Here is a 12,637-nt window from a genome sequence, read left to right as displayed (position 1 = left end):
CATAGCGTCCTTCTTCGCGGCGATCGTCATTGCAACGCGACGATAGCACGTAGGCCGAGGAGCTCGCTAGCCAGCTCCAAGGATCGTTTGGAGCTCGGACGGAGCTTGACGATTTGCATGAACAGTTTGCACAGGTATGTGTCGGAGTCGTAGATGATTGTGAACAGGTCGACGATCATGTTTGTGCTTGCGATCTCTTTTGCTCAAGGTCCGTCGCTCGTCGTGACAGAGTCCTATCATGAGCCTTGATCGATGCCGAGTAAAGTAGAGGAGTCGGCGAGTCATGATATTTGAGGAGATAGATGTGATTTAGATGGCTCGCTCGACGGTTCCGTGAATGCTTCAACGTGGCTTGTTCAGCGACTCGCTTAATGGCTCGTTACTGCTCGCCTGATAGCTTGACAGCTTGGACGTCTTTATGTAGTCGGAGTCATGACGATTGTCATTAGCTTCTCAACAAGCCGAAGAACGTGTATGTATTTGCCTTGCATGCTACTGTAGATCGAATATAGGCTCCGAGTGCTTGCTTGACAGGTCAAGAGGTTCTCTTAGTAGCTCTGTACGTCGCCAGACCTCCGTGTACTAGACTCTGGCTGTTTGAGTTGTGCTTCGTCATCAAATTCGATGCTCTCACGAATAAGCCGGACGCTTACCGACGAAATCAGTGCCATCAATACAAGACGACCACGACGAGCGCAGTTGGATTCGAGGTCGAAGTGGAAACGTCGCCCGATCAGTTGACGAAAAATCTCTCACGTATATCTCTGTGTCCTCCGTGCTGGTTCGTTAGCATGTAGATGCTATAAAAAACCGTCGCCGATACATCAGCACGCACAGGAGATGGGATCGACAACAGTGAATTGATCTAAGCTGCGTGCGAGTTTGTCGGATGTGACATGTGCCTGCATGCCCAAGTCAACAAGCTGCTGCGTAGCGCCCGTATCCGACCATCTTGACTTCAAGTCGATCTTGGCAAAAAAGAGTTAACGGGCCCCGGATTAATCGGTTTAGCTTTTGGAACATGTCGCTTGATGACTCCGATCACGGGACGACTCCGATCAGTCTAGACTTACGGTCTGTAGAAAACTGGTGGCGCTCTAGGCTAGCCAGGAGGAAGCGTCCCATTGCAGATATCTGGTGCTCTATCTTTGATATGGCTAGACAAGGTCAGGGCTAGACCTAGTTGGAAACTTCGGTTCCATGTGTTTATAAATCTAGGGTACTTTGTAGAATTATTCCTGTAATCTCTCTGTACCTACTATAACTCTTGAGTCAAGATGGGCTAATAAAGCATTCAGGTGGGGATCGTTTCCCCCCCCCCCCATTGACCATCAAAAAAAAGTGTGGAGAGGGAAGGTAGAGTGGGGTGGGGGCATAGTGTTTTTACTTGAATACAAAAAAGTGTTTTTTCGGACTAACAACAAATTGGGAGTCCTATATGCAGCTAAAGTGCTATAGGTTGCCCTCCAATGGATATAACCTATTGGTACTATGTAATCGGCACTTTCCCGCGCAACAAAGATATTTTCCCGGGAATGCACAGATGACATGAAGAAAGAGCAAAGAGTTTATCTCTCTCGCGGATCTAAATTATAAAGTCATTTTTACCTTTCTAGATACATTGCTTTGATACTACATTAGTACAAGACCAAAGAGCAAGGGGTCGAAAGACACAATGGCTGTGTCGTTGCGGCCGGTTACACGACCCTTGTCGCGCCAGTTTGTTTCCACCCTCCCATCGCTCTCCCTCCTTTTTTCCACAACAAGAAGGTAGTATGCTCCATGCGTTCAGTTCAGCTATCACGAGCTAATTAAAGAGCGCCGGCGCTGCTTGGGGGCAATGGAATCAGCTAGCCATTGTCCTACACACTCGTCAGTGCAACATTCAGCTTCAGCGCACACATCAACATCTGCCGTTATTCCCATCAGTGTAACTTCCATGTTTATTTACAATACAAGTATGAGATGACTGAGAGATCTTGGGCAGATTCTTTTGCGTGCCAGTACGCAAATGCAGCAATGGCCGCCGTGCGGGTATGAAAATACACGATGCAGCAAGGGGTTCCTTTTTGGACTGAACACTAGGACTAGGAAGGCGTCATCGCGTGCGCTCCCTCGGGCCTCGGACCTCGGCCATCGCCAAATCCCCCCGGCCTCTCGCGACCCACTCACCCACGCAAAACTTCCCGCGCGGGCGCGCGGCCCAGTGGCCTCAACACGCAGACGGTTAAGCCCACAGCCAGGTTTCCTTGTCATGCGCGGCGCGGCCCAGTGGCGGAAACGAACAGAGATGGCGCGGGGAATCGGGAGTAGCCCAGACGCTTCCGGTGATCACCGATTCACCGTGAGAGACCGGGCAGTTCCGGCTCCAGCAGCAGCCACCCATGTGGTGTGGTGTGGTGGTGGTGGTGGTGTCCGCTGCGCCGCGCGAGGCCTCTCCGAGTCGCCGACGGCTCGACCCCACGCGCGGCGCGGCCACACGCCAGCGGCCAGCCCAGTTCACCTCACCACACCTTCGCGCGGACGATAAAGAAAAGGGAACTCGTCGCGTTTCCAACGAAACCAGCCGACCGACGCCGACGCGGCCACGTCCACACCAAAAGCAAAAGGAGAGGCCATGGCGGCCACGAGCTCCGCCTGCGGGGCGCTCGCATCCCTCCCCTTCGCCGCCTCCACCTCCGCTTCTCCCCGCGTCTCGGGCAGCGGCCACCGGGGTCCACGGCGCTTCAGGGCCGGCACCGTCAGATGTTCCAGCGCGTCGCCCAACGTGTCCCAGGGCGCGCCGGCGCCGGCGCTGCCCAAGCCGCAAATCGAGCTCGAGTTCGTCGGGGTAAGCCTGCTTGCCTCTCCCTTGCCCGCCTCTGACGCCGACGACGCGGATGTAGGTCTAGTCGCTGGACGCCTGATTGCCTGATTAGGTCTCCACTCTGTGCTGCTCTGTAGCCGAAGCCCGGCGCCGACGGCTCCTTCCCGGTGGACCGGGCGGAGGCGGCCAGCGGCGAGAAGCTCCTCCGTGACATCATGAACGAGAACAAGATCGAGCTCTACGCTGCATACGTGAGCCCTCCCCCGATAGATCGCTCTGCTTTTCTTCGTCGGGTTGTGCCGTTGTCTGACAGAGAGTGGTCTTGCTGTTTCGCATCGCAGGGTAAAGTGATGAACTGCGGTGGCGGCGGAAGCTGCGGCACTTGCATCGTCGAGGTACTTCCTCTCCACCCTAATCTACAGAACTGAGTATTTGCAACTGAAAAATGGGAATGGCCACTCCCTACAGCAGCTGAATGTTTGCGAATTTACAGATAATTGATGGAAAGGAGCTCCTGAATGAAAGGACGAACACCGAGAATCGGTACCTGAAGAAGGTAGGCACTAGACAGTGTGCAGTTCACTCAGCACTCAGTTCCTTTGTTGTCTGTTGATCAAGCTCGTTTCATCTCTTTTGTCTATGTCAGAAACCAGACTCATGGAGGCTAGCTTGTCAGACTATTGTAGGCAACAAAGAGAACTCCGGCAAGGCATGTTTCATTTTATTACCACACATTCTGCAATTAACACTTCACTTCTGAACGTGTCTGCCCTTTTGAAAAGAAACTACTGAATGTTTTGTAGATACCCCCTGTTTTTCCCATTACACAACGTAACTATACTAAGCTAAAAAAGGAAACTCAGTTCAACTGGATATAGCCAAAAAAACAAAAGAGTAAGTTCAATGAAGTACTTAACCATATACACTGCTATATGCTTTTTTAGGTTGTGGTACAACGGCTGCCCCAGTGGAAGAAATGATTGTGCAGCACCAGACTGGTGGATGTACTGATACTCTGATAAATCATCCAGTTGTATGTATGTGACTAAAATGCATGTACTGTGCAACAGAGAAGAGAAAGAATCGCCTCATCATATCGCTTGTGACCAGTTCTCTTCTGATAGTAGTTTGCAAGTTTGGGCATCGGCCCCCAGAATATAGCTGTACATTTGCCAAGATATTTCACAAATGGTATATGGAGGCCAGAGACTGTGTACATGTTGCTAGTCTTTACGATACAAAAACAAGAAAGCAAGGCATTACAATTTTCAGTCCTTCAAAATGTTCTTTCCTGCATGTTCTCGCAACGAGCATATGATTTCTTAACGTGCATGTCACTACTAATAACCTTGTGCTTCTGTGATACGTGGTATGGTACTCTGTTACATGATTTCCCCAGAGGTATTGAACCCCAGTTAATCCATGTTAGCGAATTTTTTAGAACAAGAACACGAGTCACTGAACACACACTTGGCACAGCTACACTTTCAGTTTCAGGTGCAGGGGCGTACAAACTACAGGAGACAGTCGTCTAAACCATGAGCCTACTTCGGCTATAACAAATCTTTCTTTATTGTTACGGATATTTTCCGGGGTGATCTCATCTCCTCGGATTCCCTTTACGGGAGATCTATCCTAACTACGACTTCTTCCACGACGGCCTACGGGATATCACCCACGACTACGCACGTACCCGTGGAGACCGGTTCCACCTCCGTGATATCACCCACGACTCATCGTGGGCACGAGTTACTTGGGGCGAGAGTTTCCTCTCCCCCCCGACTGTATAAATACCCGTGATCAACGAATAAACAAACACCCCGAGTTCATTCTATTCCTCTCTGTTCTCGTACTCTCGCATTCTACTTGTAACACGTTATCAGCACATCGCTCTCCCCTGCCCCAGAGGTGATAGCTCGGTTGGATAGAACATCGTCGAGAGATCGACCTTCGCCCAGGGCATCACCCCAAGGTAGAATCATGCCTTTCCCTCGCCGTAATCCTGCCTCAATGGCTTCTCTCATCCTCCAAATCGTCTGGATGGCGATGAACCGTGCCCGGACATTGGGCACACACTTCGGCAACAACCGCCTTCAGGCGGAACTACTGGAGGACATCCGGGAACTCCTTGGCGAGGCTCGCGGCTATCGCTTTCGTGGCTAACGCCGTGATCTCAACAGGAACCCCGGGCGTTTTCCTGTACGACGTCGTTTCGGAGGAAACCGACATGCAAACGTCGGCCCTCCGTCACGGCGTTCGGTGGTGTCGTCCACGGCTTCGCCCGCGGCGCCACCGTCGAGGGCACCGACTCCACCGGCGCCTCCAGCGCCGGTCCTCGCCTTGCCGGCTCCACCCCGGCCTAGGTGTCCACTCCACGGCGACGGCCCGTGCCCACCACCGCCACCATCCATGGTGGCCAGCCAATGGCTGTCACTGGGCATAGAGCCGCAGTCGCCGATTCGGTACCCGACGCCGACGCCGTCTTCTGAGCGGGCTGCGCACAGCCCGCCTCCGCGCCGTCCGTCTCCACCAACCATCGCGGCGCGGATGTCGGCGCCGACTCGTCTGCCGGCGTACATCGTCGACCCGGCGCTCGCTGCTCCACCACCACCGCCACCACCTCCTCCTTCGCGACTCCGCCGCACGTGGATCCGCGTCCCCAACGGGCCTTCGGCTCGGGGACGCGCTCCCCCGGCTTGAGGACGTCACTGGGGGAGGGGGAGGAGGAGCCCGAGCGGCCGCTGCTCGGCACGGTCGCCCACGCGCGGCCTTGCCGCGGTCCTCCTGCGCTGGAAACGGAGGCCGCCTTCGGCGCGGTGCTCGACGACGGCGGCCCGCCCCTGCGCGCGGATACCCGCGCTCGGTACGACGCGGAGGAGCCGGCCGCCTCGCGGCCTTGCTCGGCCCCGCAGCACGGCGCGGCACCCCCGGCACCGCTCGTCAGCGCGCGTGACGCGGCCGCAGCCACCCGCGCGACGCGGCTTCAGCCGCCCGAGCGAAGGCTTCGCTCGCCCGCGGCACGGCGACCCGACGGCGCTCGGCGTGGTGGTCCGGCTGTGGCCGCGGGCCTGACGCGGCACAATGGCGGCTCGCGGCCTCGGCGCGGCCGCGCCCAGCTAACGCCCCAGCTCGCGGCCTCGCGCGGCGTCCCGACCGCGCACCACTGCGCTCAGTCGCCCCCCACGGCGCGGCGAAGTGGGGCCCACGGGCCCACGCGGTCCCACGCGTAGGGCACCCACCTCCTGGTCTTCTGGCGGCGGCGGCTGATGGGGCTGGGGGTTAGGGTTTGCAAACCCTAGCCCCTGGCCTTATATTGGCCCACCTCCCCCACCCCCATTTGGGCCAAAATAACGGCCCAGGCCCAGGTTGAGGCCTGCGAGCTTTCAGCCTGGGCCAGTTATCATTGGCTATTTTATTTTTCTGAATTAGCTAATTTATTTATTTACATAACATTTTTTTCATTCCCTAAATTACATCAGCTTGTTAGTCTAATTTTCTTGTAAATTTAGACACTGATGCCTATATTGCATTGTAAATATTTTTTTACATTCCGCAATCATATTATGAATGAAAAATTTATTACATGCCGAACGCGTTTTGTCTTTACAATTCCCTATCACATGTATATATATAAATATTTTTATGGTCAATTTTTCTCCCTATTTGGAATACTATTTTTCACTAGATGTCACCTTAATTTATTATTATTTTGGCGACCACAAGGTAGTACTCATACTACTGCGGGATTTATTCCTCAAAGTGCTCTCCCAAATTTAATAATAAACATACAAGGACTACATCCAAAGTGAAAATATAAAATGGTCTACACCTCCATGGTGACTACCTATGTTCCACAAAATGAGAAATCAAAATACCATAAAACATATGCAAGTTTACCTTGCTACACATAAACAAGTTTACCTTGTTATTTACATACGCAATTTTATATTGTTTTACATATACAATTTTACATTGTTTTTATATACGCAATTTACATTGTTATATAAATATGCAATTACATTCTTGTTAATTTTACAACCCCGCAATTAATTAAGTTTATGCAAATAAACATGTAGGCAATGGCCACCAAAGAGTCTGATGCCCAAGTTTCTTCTAAGAAGGAATTTGCCGAGCTAGCTCTTGATGGACACAACTTCCCTACATGGGCGATGGATCTCAAAGTGAGTCTATCGTTACGCGGAATGTATAGGGCAATTGACACTCCCAAACAGGGAGATGCTCCATTGTCTGAACCATCCAAGTATCATGCCTTATACATAATAAGGAACCACATCCATTCAGATCTCAAAGCTGAATATCTGATGGAAGAGGACCCACGGGCTCTCTGGCTTGCTTTGCAACAGCGGTATGAGCAACAAAAGGCAGTTATTCTCCCGGAGGCCACTCATGAGTGGAACCACCTCCGCATTCAAGATTTCAAATCTGTGAATGAATATAACCACGCCATGCACAAACTCAGTTCCAAACTGAGGTTTTGTGAAAAGGAGCCATCTGATGCGGAGAAAATTGAAAAGACTTTGTCTACCATGCTTCCCGCTCAAATGATCCTCCAACAGCAATACCGTGAGAGGGGATTCACAGTCTATTCTGATCTCATTAAAACATTACTTCAGGCTGAGAGGCACAATGAGCTCCTCATATGGAACTCCAATCAAGGCCCTGTCGGTGCCAAGCCCTTGCCCGAAGTACATGCAAATGCTCAGAAACAGACACCAAAGGATGTCAACAAGAATGGCAATCCTAGATCCTCCAAAGGCAAAAACAAGCGCAAGGGACCCCGTAAGCCTCGAGGTGCTAAGGGCAAAGGCAACAACTCTAAGTCAAAAGACAAGTCCTCAACTTGTACAAAGTGTGGTTGCTACAACCACCCGACTAAGAAATGCCGCACCCCTAAGCACCTTGTGGAACTGTACTTGCATTCCGTGGGACGAGGACGCTCCAACCAAGGTGGACAACCGTCTGAAGCACACTTCAACGATCTGGCAGCCCCAGGATGTTCCAACCCCGCCCCAGCGGGACCGAGCAACACAATGGCGCCTCTTCCACCTGATGGCATGGCAAATGACTCCACCAACAACATGATCATTGAATACAATTCTGATGATCTGTTCGGCGACTACAACTAGATTGATAGTCATTTGAGATTTTAGTTTCGTCATTCGCCTTCGGGATTGTAATAATTGACAATTTTTTTTTTGCTGCACTCTGTTTGATGTTCATTGACTTATGCACAATTCAACATCAATAAATGTTTATATTTCATATATATTCATGTTGAGAATTTCATTCTCTTTTATATTCTCTATTTTCATAGATTGTACGGGAGTCAATCCGATGGATGAGGAAATGTGCCTAGTGGACAGTGGCACCACTAACTCTATACTCAGGGAAATAAAATATTTCCAAACTCTCACAAAGAGCAAAGGAAATGTTTTAACAATCGCTGGACGCGATGCAGTAATAGCAGGCTCTGGTAGAGCCATTATTACGCTCCCTATGGGTACAACGATTACAATCGAGGATGCACTGCTGTATCCTGATTCAACTCGTACCTTATTGAGTTATAGAGATATCCGCAAAAATGGGTATCATATTGAAACCCATCACCAAAATAATGAGGAGTTCCTCCTCATTACAAAGGATAACGGATATGGCAGAGATACTCTCGAAAGAATTCCCTCAACTTCGTCTGGATTGTACTATTCATACATAAAACCCGTACAACATGTTGCGTACAAAGTAATTTTTCAGAATGTCAATGCATTCCAAACTTGGCATGATCGCCTTGGTCACCCTGGCATAGGGATGATGAGAAAAATTACTAGCAATTCTGTTGGTCACTCGCTAACCAATGCAAAGTTTCCCCAATCCTCAGATTATACTTGCACCGCATGTGCAACAGGGAAATTAATTTTGAGGCCCTCTTCCCTCAAAATCAAAGTTGAACCACTCAACTTCCTTGAACGCATTCAAGGGGACATATGTGGCCCGATAAATCCTTTATCGGGACCGTTCAGGTACTTCATGGTTCTAATAGACGCATCCACACGATGGTCTCATGTGTCTCTTCTATCGACACGAAACCATGCTTTTGCCAAAATAATTGCGCAAGTTATCAAACTCAAAGCGCAACATCCTGAACATCAAATAAAATCCATTAGGATGGATAACGCTGCTGAATTTTCCTCTCGAGCCTTCAATGACTATTGCATGGCCTTAGGAATACAAGTACAGCATTCTGTCCCATATGTCCACACACAAAATGGGTTAGCCGAGTCTCTCATCAAGAGAATCAAGCTCATTGCTAGACCGCTATTGCAGAATTGCAATCTACCAACCTCATGTTGGGGTCATGCAGTCTTACACGCTGCTGAACTGATTCAATTGCGACCAACTGCATACCATGCGACGTCTCCGTTGCAACTAGTACATGGAAATCCCCCAAGCATTTCCCATCTGCGAAAGTTCGGTTGCGCTACATACGTACCGATCTCACCACCGAAGCGTACAACAATGGGCCCCCATAGAAAATTGGGGATCTATGTGGGATACAAATCTCCGTCGATTATAAAGTATCTGGAGCCCACCACAGGGGACCTCTTTACGGCCCGGTACGCTGATTGTATCTTCAATGAAGATCATTTTCCGGCATTAGGGGGAGACTTACCACATCACAAACAATGCCAGGAAATCAATTGGGATGCCCCAGACATACCCAACTCAGATCCACATACTTCAGAATCTGAACTCCAAGTTCAGAAAATCATAAATTTGCAACACATTGCAAACAACGTGCCAGACGCATTTACTGATTATAAGGGTGTTACAAAATCCTATAATCCAGCGAGAAATGTACCGGAAAGAGTAGAGGTACCAAATAAAACTACTCAACTCCCTAGTAAGAGGGGGAGAAGTACGGCTATCTCCACGGATACAGCTTCTAGCAAGCAAAGGAAACGGAAGACAAAATCTTCTGATCCAGTAAATGCAGCTCAACCTCATGTTGAGAAACACCCAGTGGAGGTTCAACCTTTACATCCCACATCAACAGTGCACTCAATTACTGATGCTGGGACATCGGAATACCCTGATGCGACCATCTTGGGAAATGATGATGCATCGGAAAGGGTCCATGAAATTTCCATCAACTATGCAGAAACTGGAGAGTCATTTGATAGAAAGACTACAATTGTCGACTCATATTTCTCCGCAATGATTGCCGAAATCCTTGAAAATGATCCAGATCCTAAGACCATGGCAGAGTGCAAAACGCGCTCGGACTGGAACCAATGGAAGGATGCAATCCAAGCAGAAATATCCTCGCTCACAAAAAGACAAGTATTCTCACAAGTAATACCTACACCTCCACAAGTATTCCCTGTGGGATTCAAGTGGGTTTTCGTCCGAAAGCGGAACGAGAACAATGAGGTGGTGAGATACAAAGCGAGGCTTGTAGCACAATGGTTCACGCAGAGACCCGACATTGACTTCAATGAAACATACTCTCCAGTCATGGGTGGAATAACATTCCGATACTTAATCTCTCTGGCTGTACAAAATCGTCTATCTATGCAGTTGAGGGACGTAGTGACTGCATATCTCTATGGGTCGCTCGATTCGGACATATACATGAAGGTTCCCGACGGAATCCCAATACTGAATCAAAACGCAAATCGCAACATGTATTGTGTAAAGCTACAGAAATCACTCTATGGCTTAAAGCAGTCGGGAAGAATGTGGTATAACCGACTCAGCGAGTACCTTCTGCAGAAGGGCTACTCCAACAGTGATGATTGCCCATGTGTCTTCATCAAGAAATCCCAAACGGGATTCTGCATCATATCGGTGTATGTTGATGATTTAAATATCATCGGCCACAAACAAGATATTGATGAGGCATGCAAACATCTTAAGACGGAGTTCGAGTTGAAGGATTTGGGTAAAACCAAATTCTTCTTAGGCCTACAGCTTGAGCATCTTTCAACTGGAATCTTTGTGCATCAATCTGCATATGTCCAGAAAGTATTGGAGAGATTCAATATGGACAAAGCATATCCTTCCAAAACCCTTATGGTTGTTCGGTCTTTGGGACTAAACACTGATCCATTCAGACCACAAGATGAGGGGGAGGAAATCCTAGGACCTCATGTCCCATACCTTAGTGCCGTCGGAGCACTGATGTACCTTGCCAATAGCACCAGGCCTGACATCGCTTTCGCAGTGAATTTGCTAGCAAGGCACAGTGCCGCTCCTACCAAGAGACATTGGACAGGAGTAAAACAGATCCTCAGATATGTTAATGGCACAAGGGATCTCGGATTATTCTTCCAAAGAGGAACAAATTCCGAGATGATAGGATACACCGATGCTGGATATCAATCAGACCCCCATAATGGCAGATCACAAACCGGTTTCGTATTCTTACAAAACGGAACCGCCATATCATGGACATCATCCAAGCAAACCTTGGCAACAACGTCCACGAATCATTCTGAAATAGTCGCATTATATGAGGCCTCACGTGAATGCGTTTGGCTTCGCAGAATGATCAACCACATACAGCAGTCGTGTGGTCTTAAAGCTATCATAGCTCCAACCATTATCTATGAAGATAATGCTGCTTGTGTTACACAGATGGAGACAGGCTATATCAAGAGCAATATCAACAAACACATCTCTCCAAAGTTGTTCTATCCTCATGAATTACAACAAAAAGGAGAGATTGATATCTTGAAAACCAAATCATGCGACAATCTCGCTGATCTATTCACTAAGTCCCTACCAGCTTCCTCATTTGAAAAATGTGTCAAAGGAATTGGTATGCGACGACTTAGGGATTTACAAAGTTCAGGGGGAGAAATCTCCTAGACATTGGCATGTCTACACCATCATATTATACTCTTTTCTCTCTATGAGTTTTTCCTCACAAGGTTTCTCATAAGGAGTTTTTAATGAGATAATATTAATACAAGAGTGTCATATTCCTTGTTTTCCCCACAGAGGTTTTTAAAGGAGTATCAAAGACACATATTGTCCTCTAAACTACAATATGAGTTTTCTCCTGCAAAGGTTTTCTCATATTAGTTTACAATGAGGCAATCATTAAGTGCTATAACTTTCTCCTTCTTTTCCCAAGCGGTTTTAAGGAGTTTTACCATAGCACATATACACACGTATTTTTCCTCGTTTTTATCCTACAGGAATTTTTGGAGGAGCAATACAATTCATTGATCTCAACAAGTGATTCGATCAAGGGGGAGTGTTACGGATATTTTCCGGGGTGATCTCATCTCCTCGGATTCCCTTTACGGGAGATCTATCCTAACTACGACTTCCCCCACGACGGCCTACGGGATATCACCCACAACTACGCACGTATCCGTGGAGACCGGTTCCACCTCCGTGATATCACCCACGACTCATCGTGGGCACGAGTTTACTTGGGGCGAGAGTTTCCTCTCCCCCCCCCCGACTGTATAAATACCCGTGATCAATGAATAAATAAACACCCCGAGTTCATTCTATTTCTCTCTGTTCTCGTACTCTCGCATTCTACTTGTAACATTTATCACCCTCTGTTTGTTGTTGTTTTTTTTTTTTGAAGACATCACCCTCTGTTTGTGACGAGCGAAACAGACAAACAGTGCGGCGATTCTGAAACAAATCGCCTATAGGCAAAGAGTGCAGGTTGCAAGGGGTTGTTTGCTATCCGTCCGCAAATCAGCCCTCGAAAATCATCAAACATTCGTCCAAAACGATGTGATATGAGGTTTTGGATTTAAAATATTTTGTGTACCCTCGTTGCAACCA

General features: G+C 48.7%; 3 protein-coding genes across 3 annotated transcripts; 2 read left to right on the top strand and 1 right to left on the bottom strand.

Moving 5' to 3' along the window:
* On the top strand, window positions 2,490–4,088 carry LOC8074566 (photosynthetic NDH subunit of subcomplex B 3, chloroplastic). The gene is made up of 6 exons (XM_002441444.2): window positions 2,490–2,830; window positions 2,944–3,057; window positions 3,148–3,201; window positions 3,300–3,362; window positions 3,453–3,515; window positions 3,751–4,088. Exons 1-6 carry the CDS (start codon window positions 2,618–2,620, stop codon window positions 3,784–3,786), a joined length of 543 nt encoding a protein of 180 aa, XP_002441489.2. The 5' UTR covers window positions 2,490–2,617; the 3' UTR covers window positions 3,787–4,088.
* Window positions 4,966–5,385, bottom strand: LOC110430495 (uncharacterized PE-PGRS family protein PE_PGRS46-like). Its single transcript, XM_021448213.1, has one exon. The coding sequence runs from the start codon at window positions 5,383–5,385 to the stop codon at window positions 4,966–4,968; it is 420 nt and encodes a 139-aa protein (XP_021303888.1).
* On the top strand, window positions 6,886–7,953 carry LOC8063561. The gene has a single exon (XM_021448212.1). The coding sequence runs from the start codon at window positions 6,886–6,888 to the stop codon at window positions 7,951–7,953; it is 1,068 nt and encodes a 355-aa protein (XP_021303887.1).

Source organism: Sorghum bicolor, chromosome 9, assembly GCF_000003195.3.
Source record: "Sorghum bicolor cultivar BTx623 chromosome 9, Sorghum_bicolor_NCBIv3, whole genome shotgun sequence".
Taxonomy (NCBI): Eukaryota; Viridiplantae; Streptophyta; class Magnoliopsida; order Poales; family Poaceae; genus Sorghum; species Sorghum bicolor.
This window is presented reverse-complemented; position numbering and strand designations above follow the sequence as displayed.

Bases quoted from the DNA above. Each gene is read 5' to 3' on its own strand.
- LOC8074566 (XM_002441444.2), top strand. From the start codon at position 2,618: ATGGCGGCCACGAGCTCCGCCTGCGGGGCGCTCGCATCCCTCCCCTTC. The intron at 2,831-2,943 runs GTAAGCCTGCTT...GCTGCTCTGTAG, and splicing joins TCGAGCTCGAGTTCGTCGGG to CCGAAGCCCGGCGCCGACGG. The intron at 3,516-3,750 runs GCATGTTTCATT...ATGCTTTTTTAG, and splicing joins ACAAAGAGAACTCCGGCAAG to GTTGTGGTACAACGGCTGCC.
- LOC110430495 (XM_021448213.1), bottom strand. From the start codon at position 5,385: ATGTACGCCGGCAGACGAGTCGGCGCCGACATCCGCGCCGCGATGGTT.
- LOC8063561 (XM_021448212.1), top strand. From the start codon at position 6,886: ATGGCCACCAAAGAGTCTGATGCCCAAGTTTCTTCTAAGAAGGAATTT.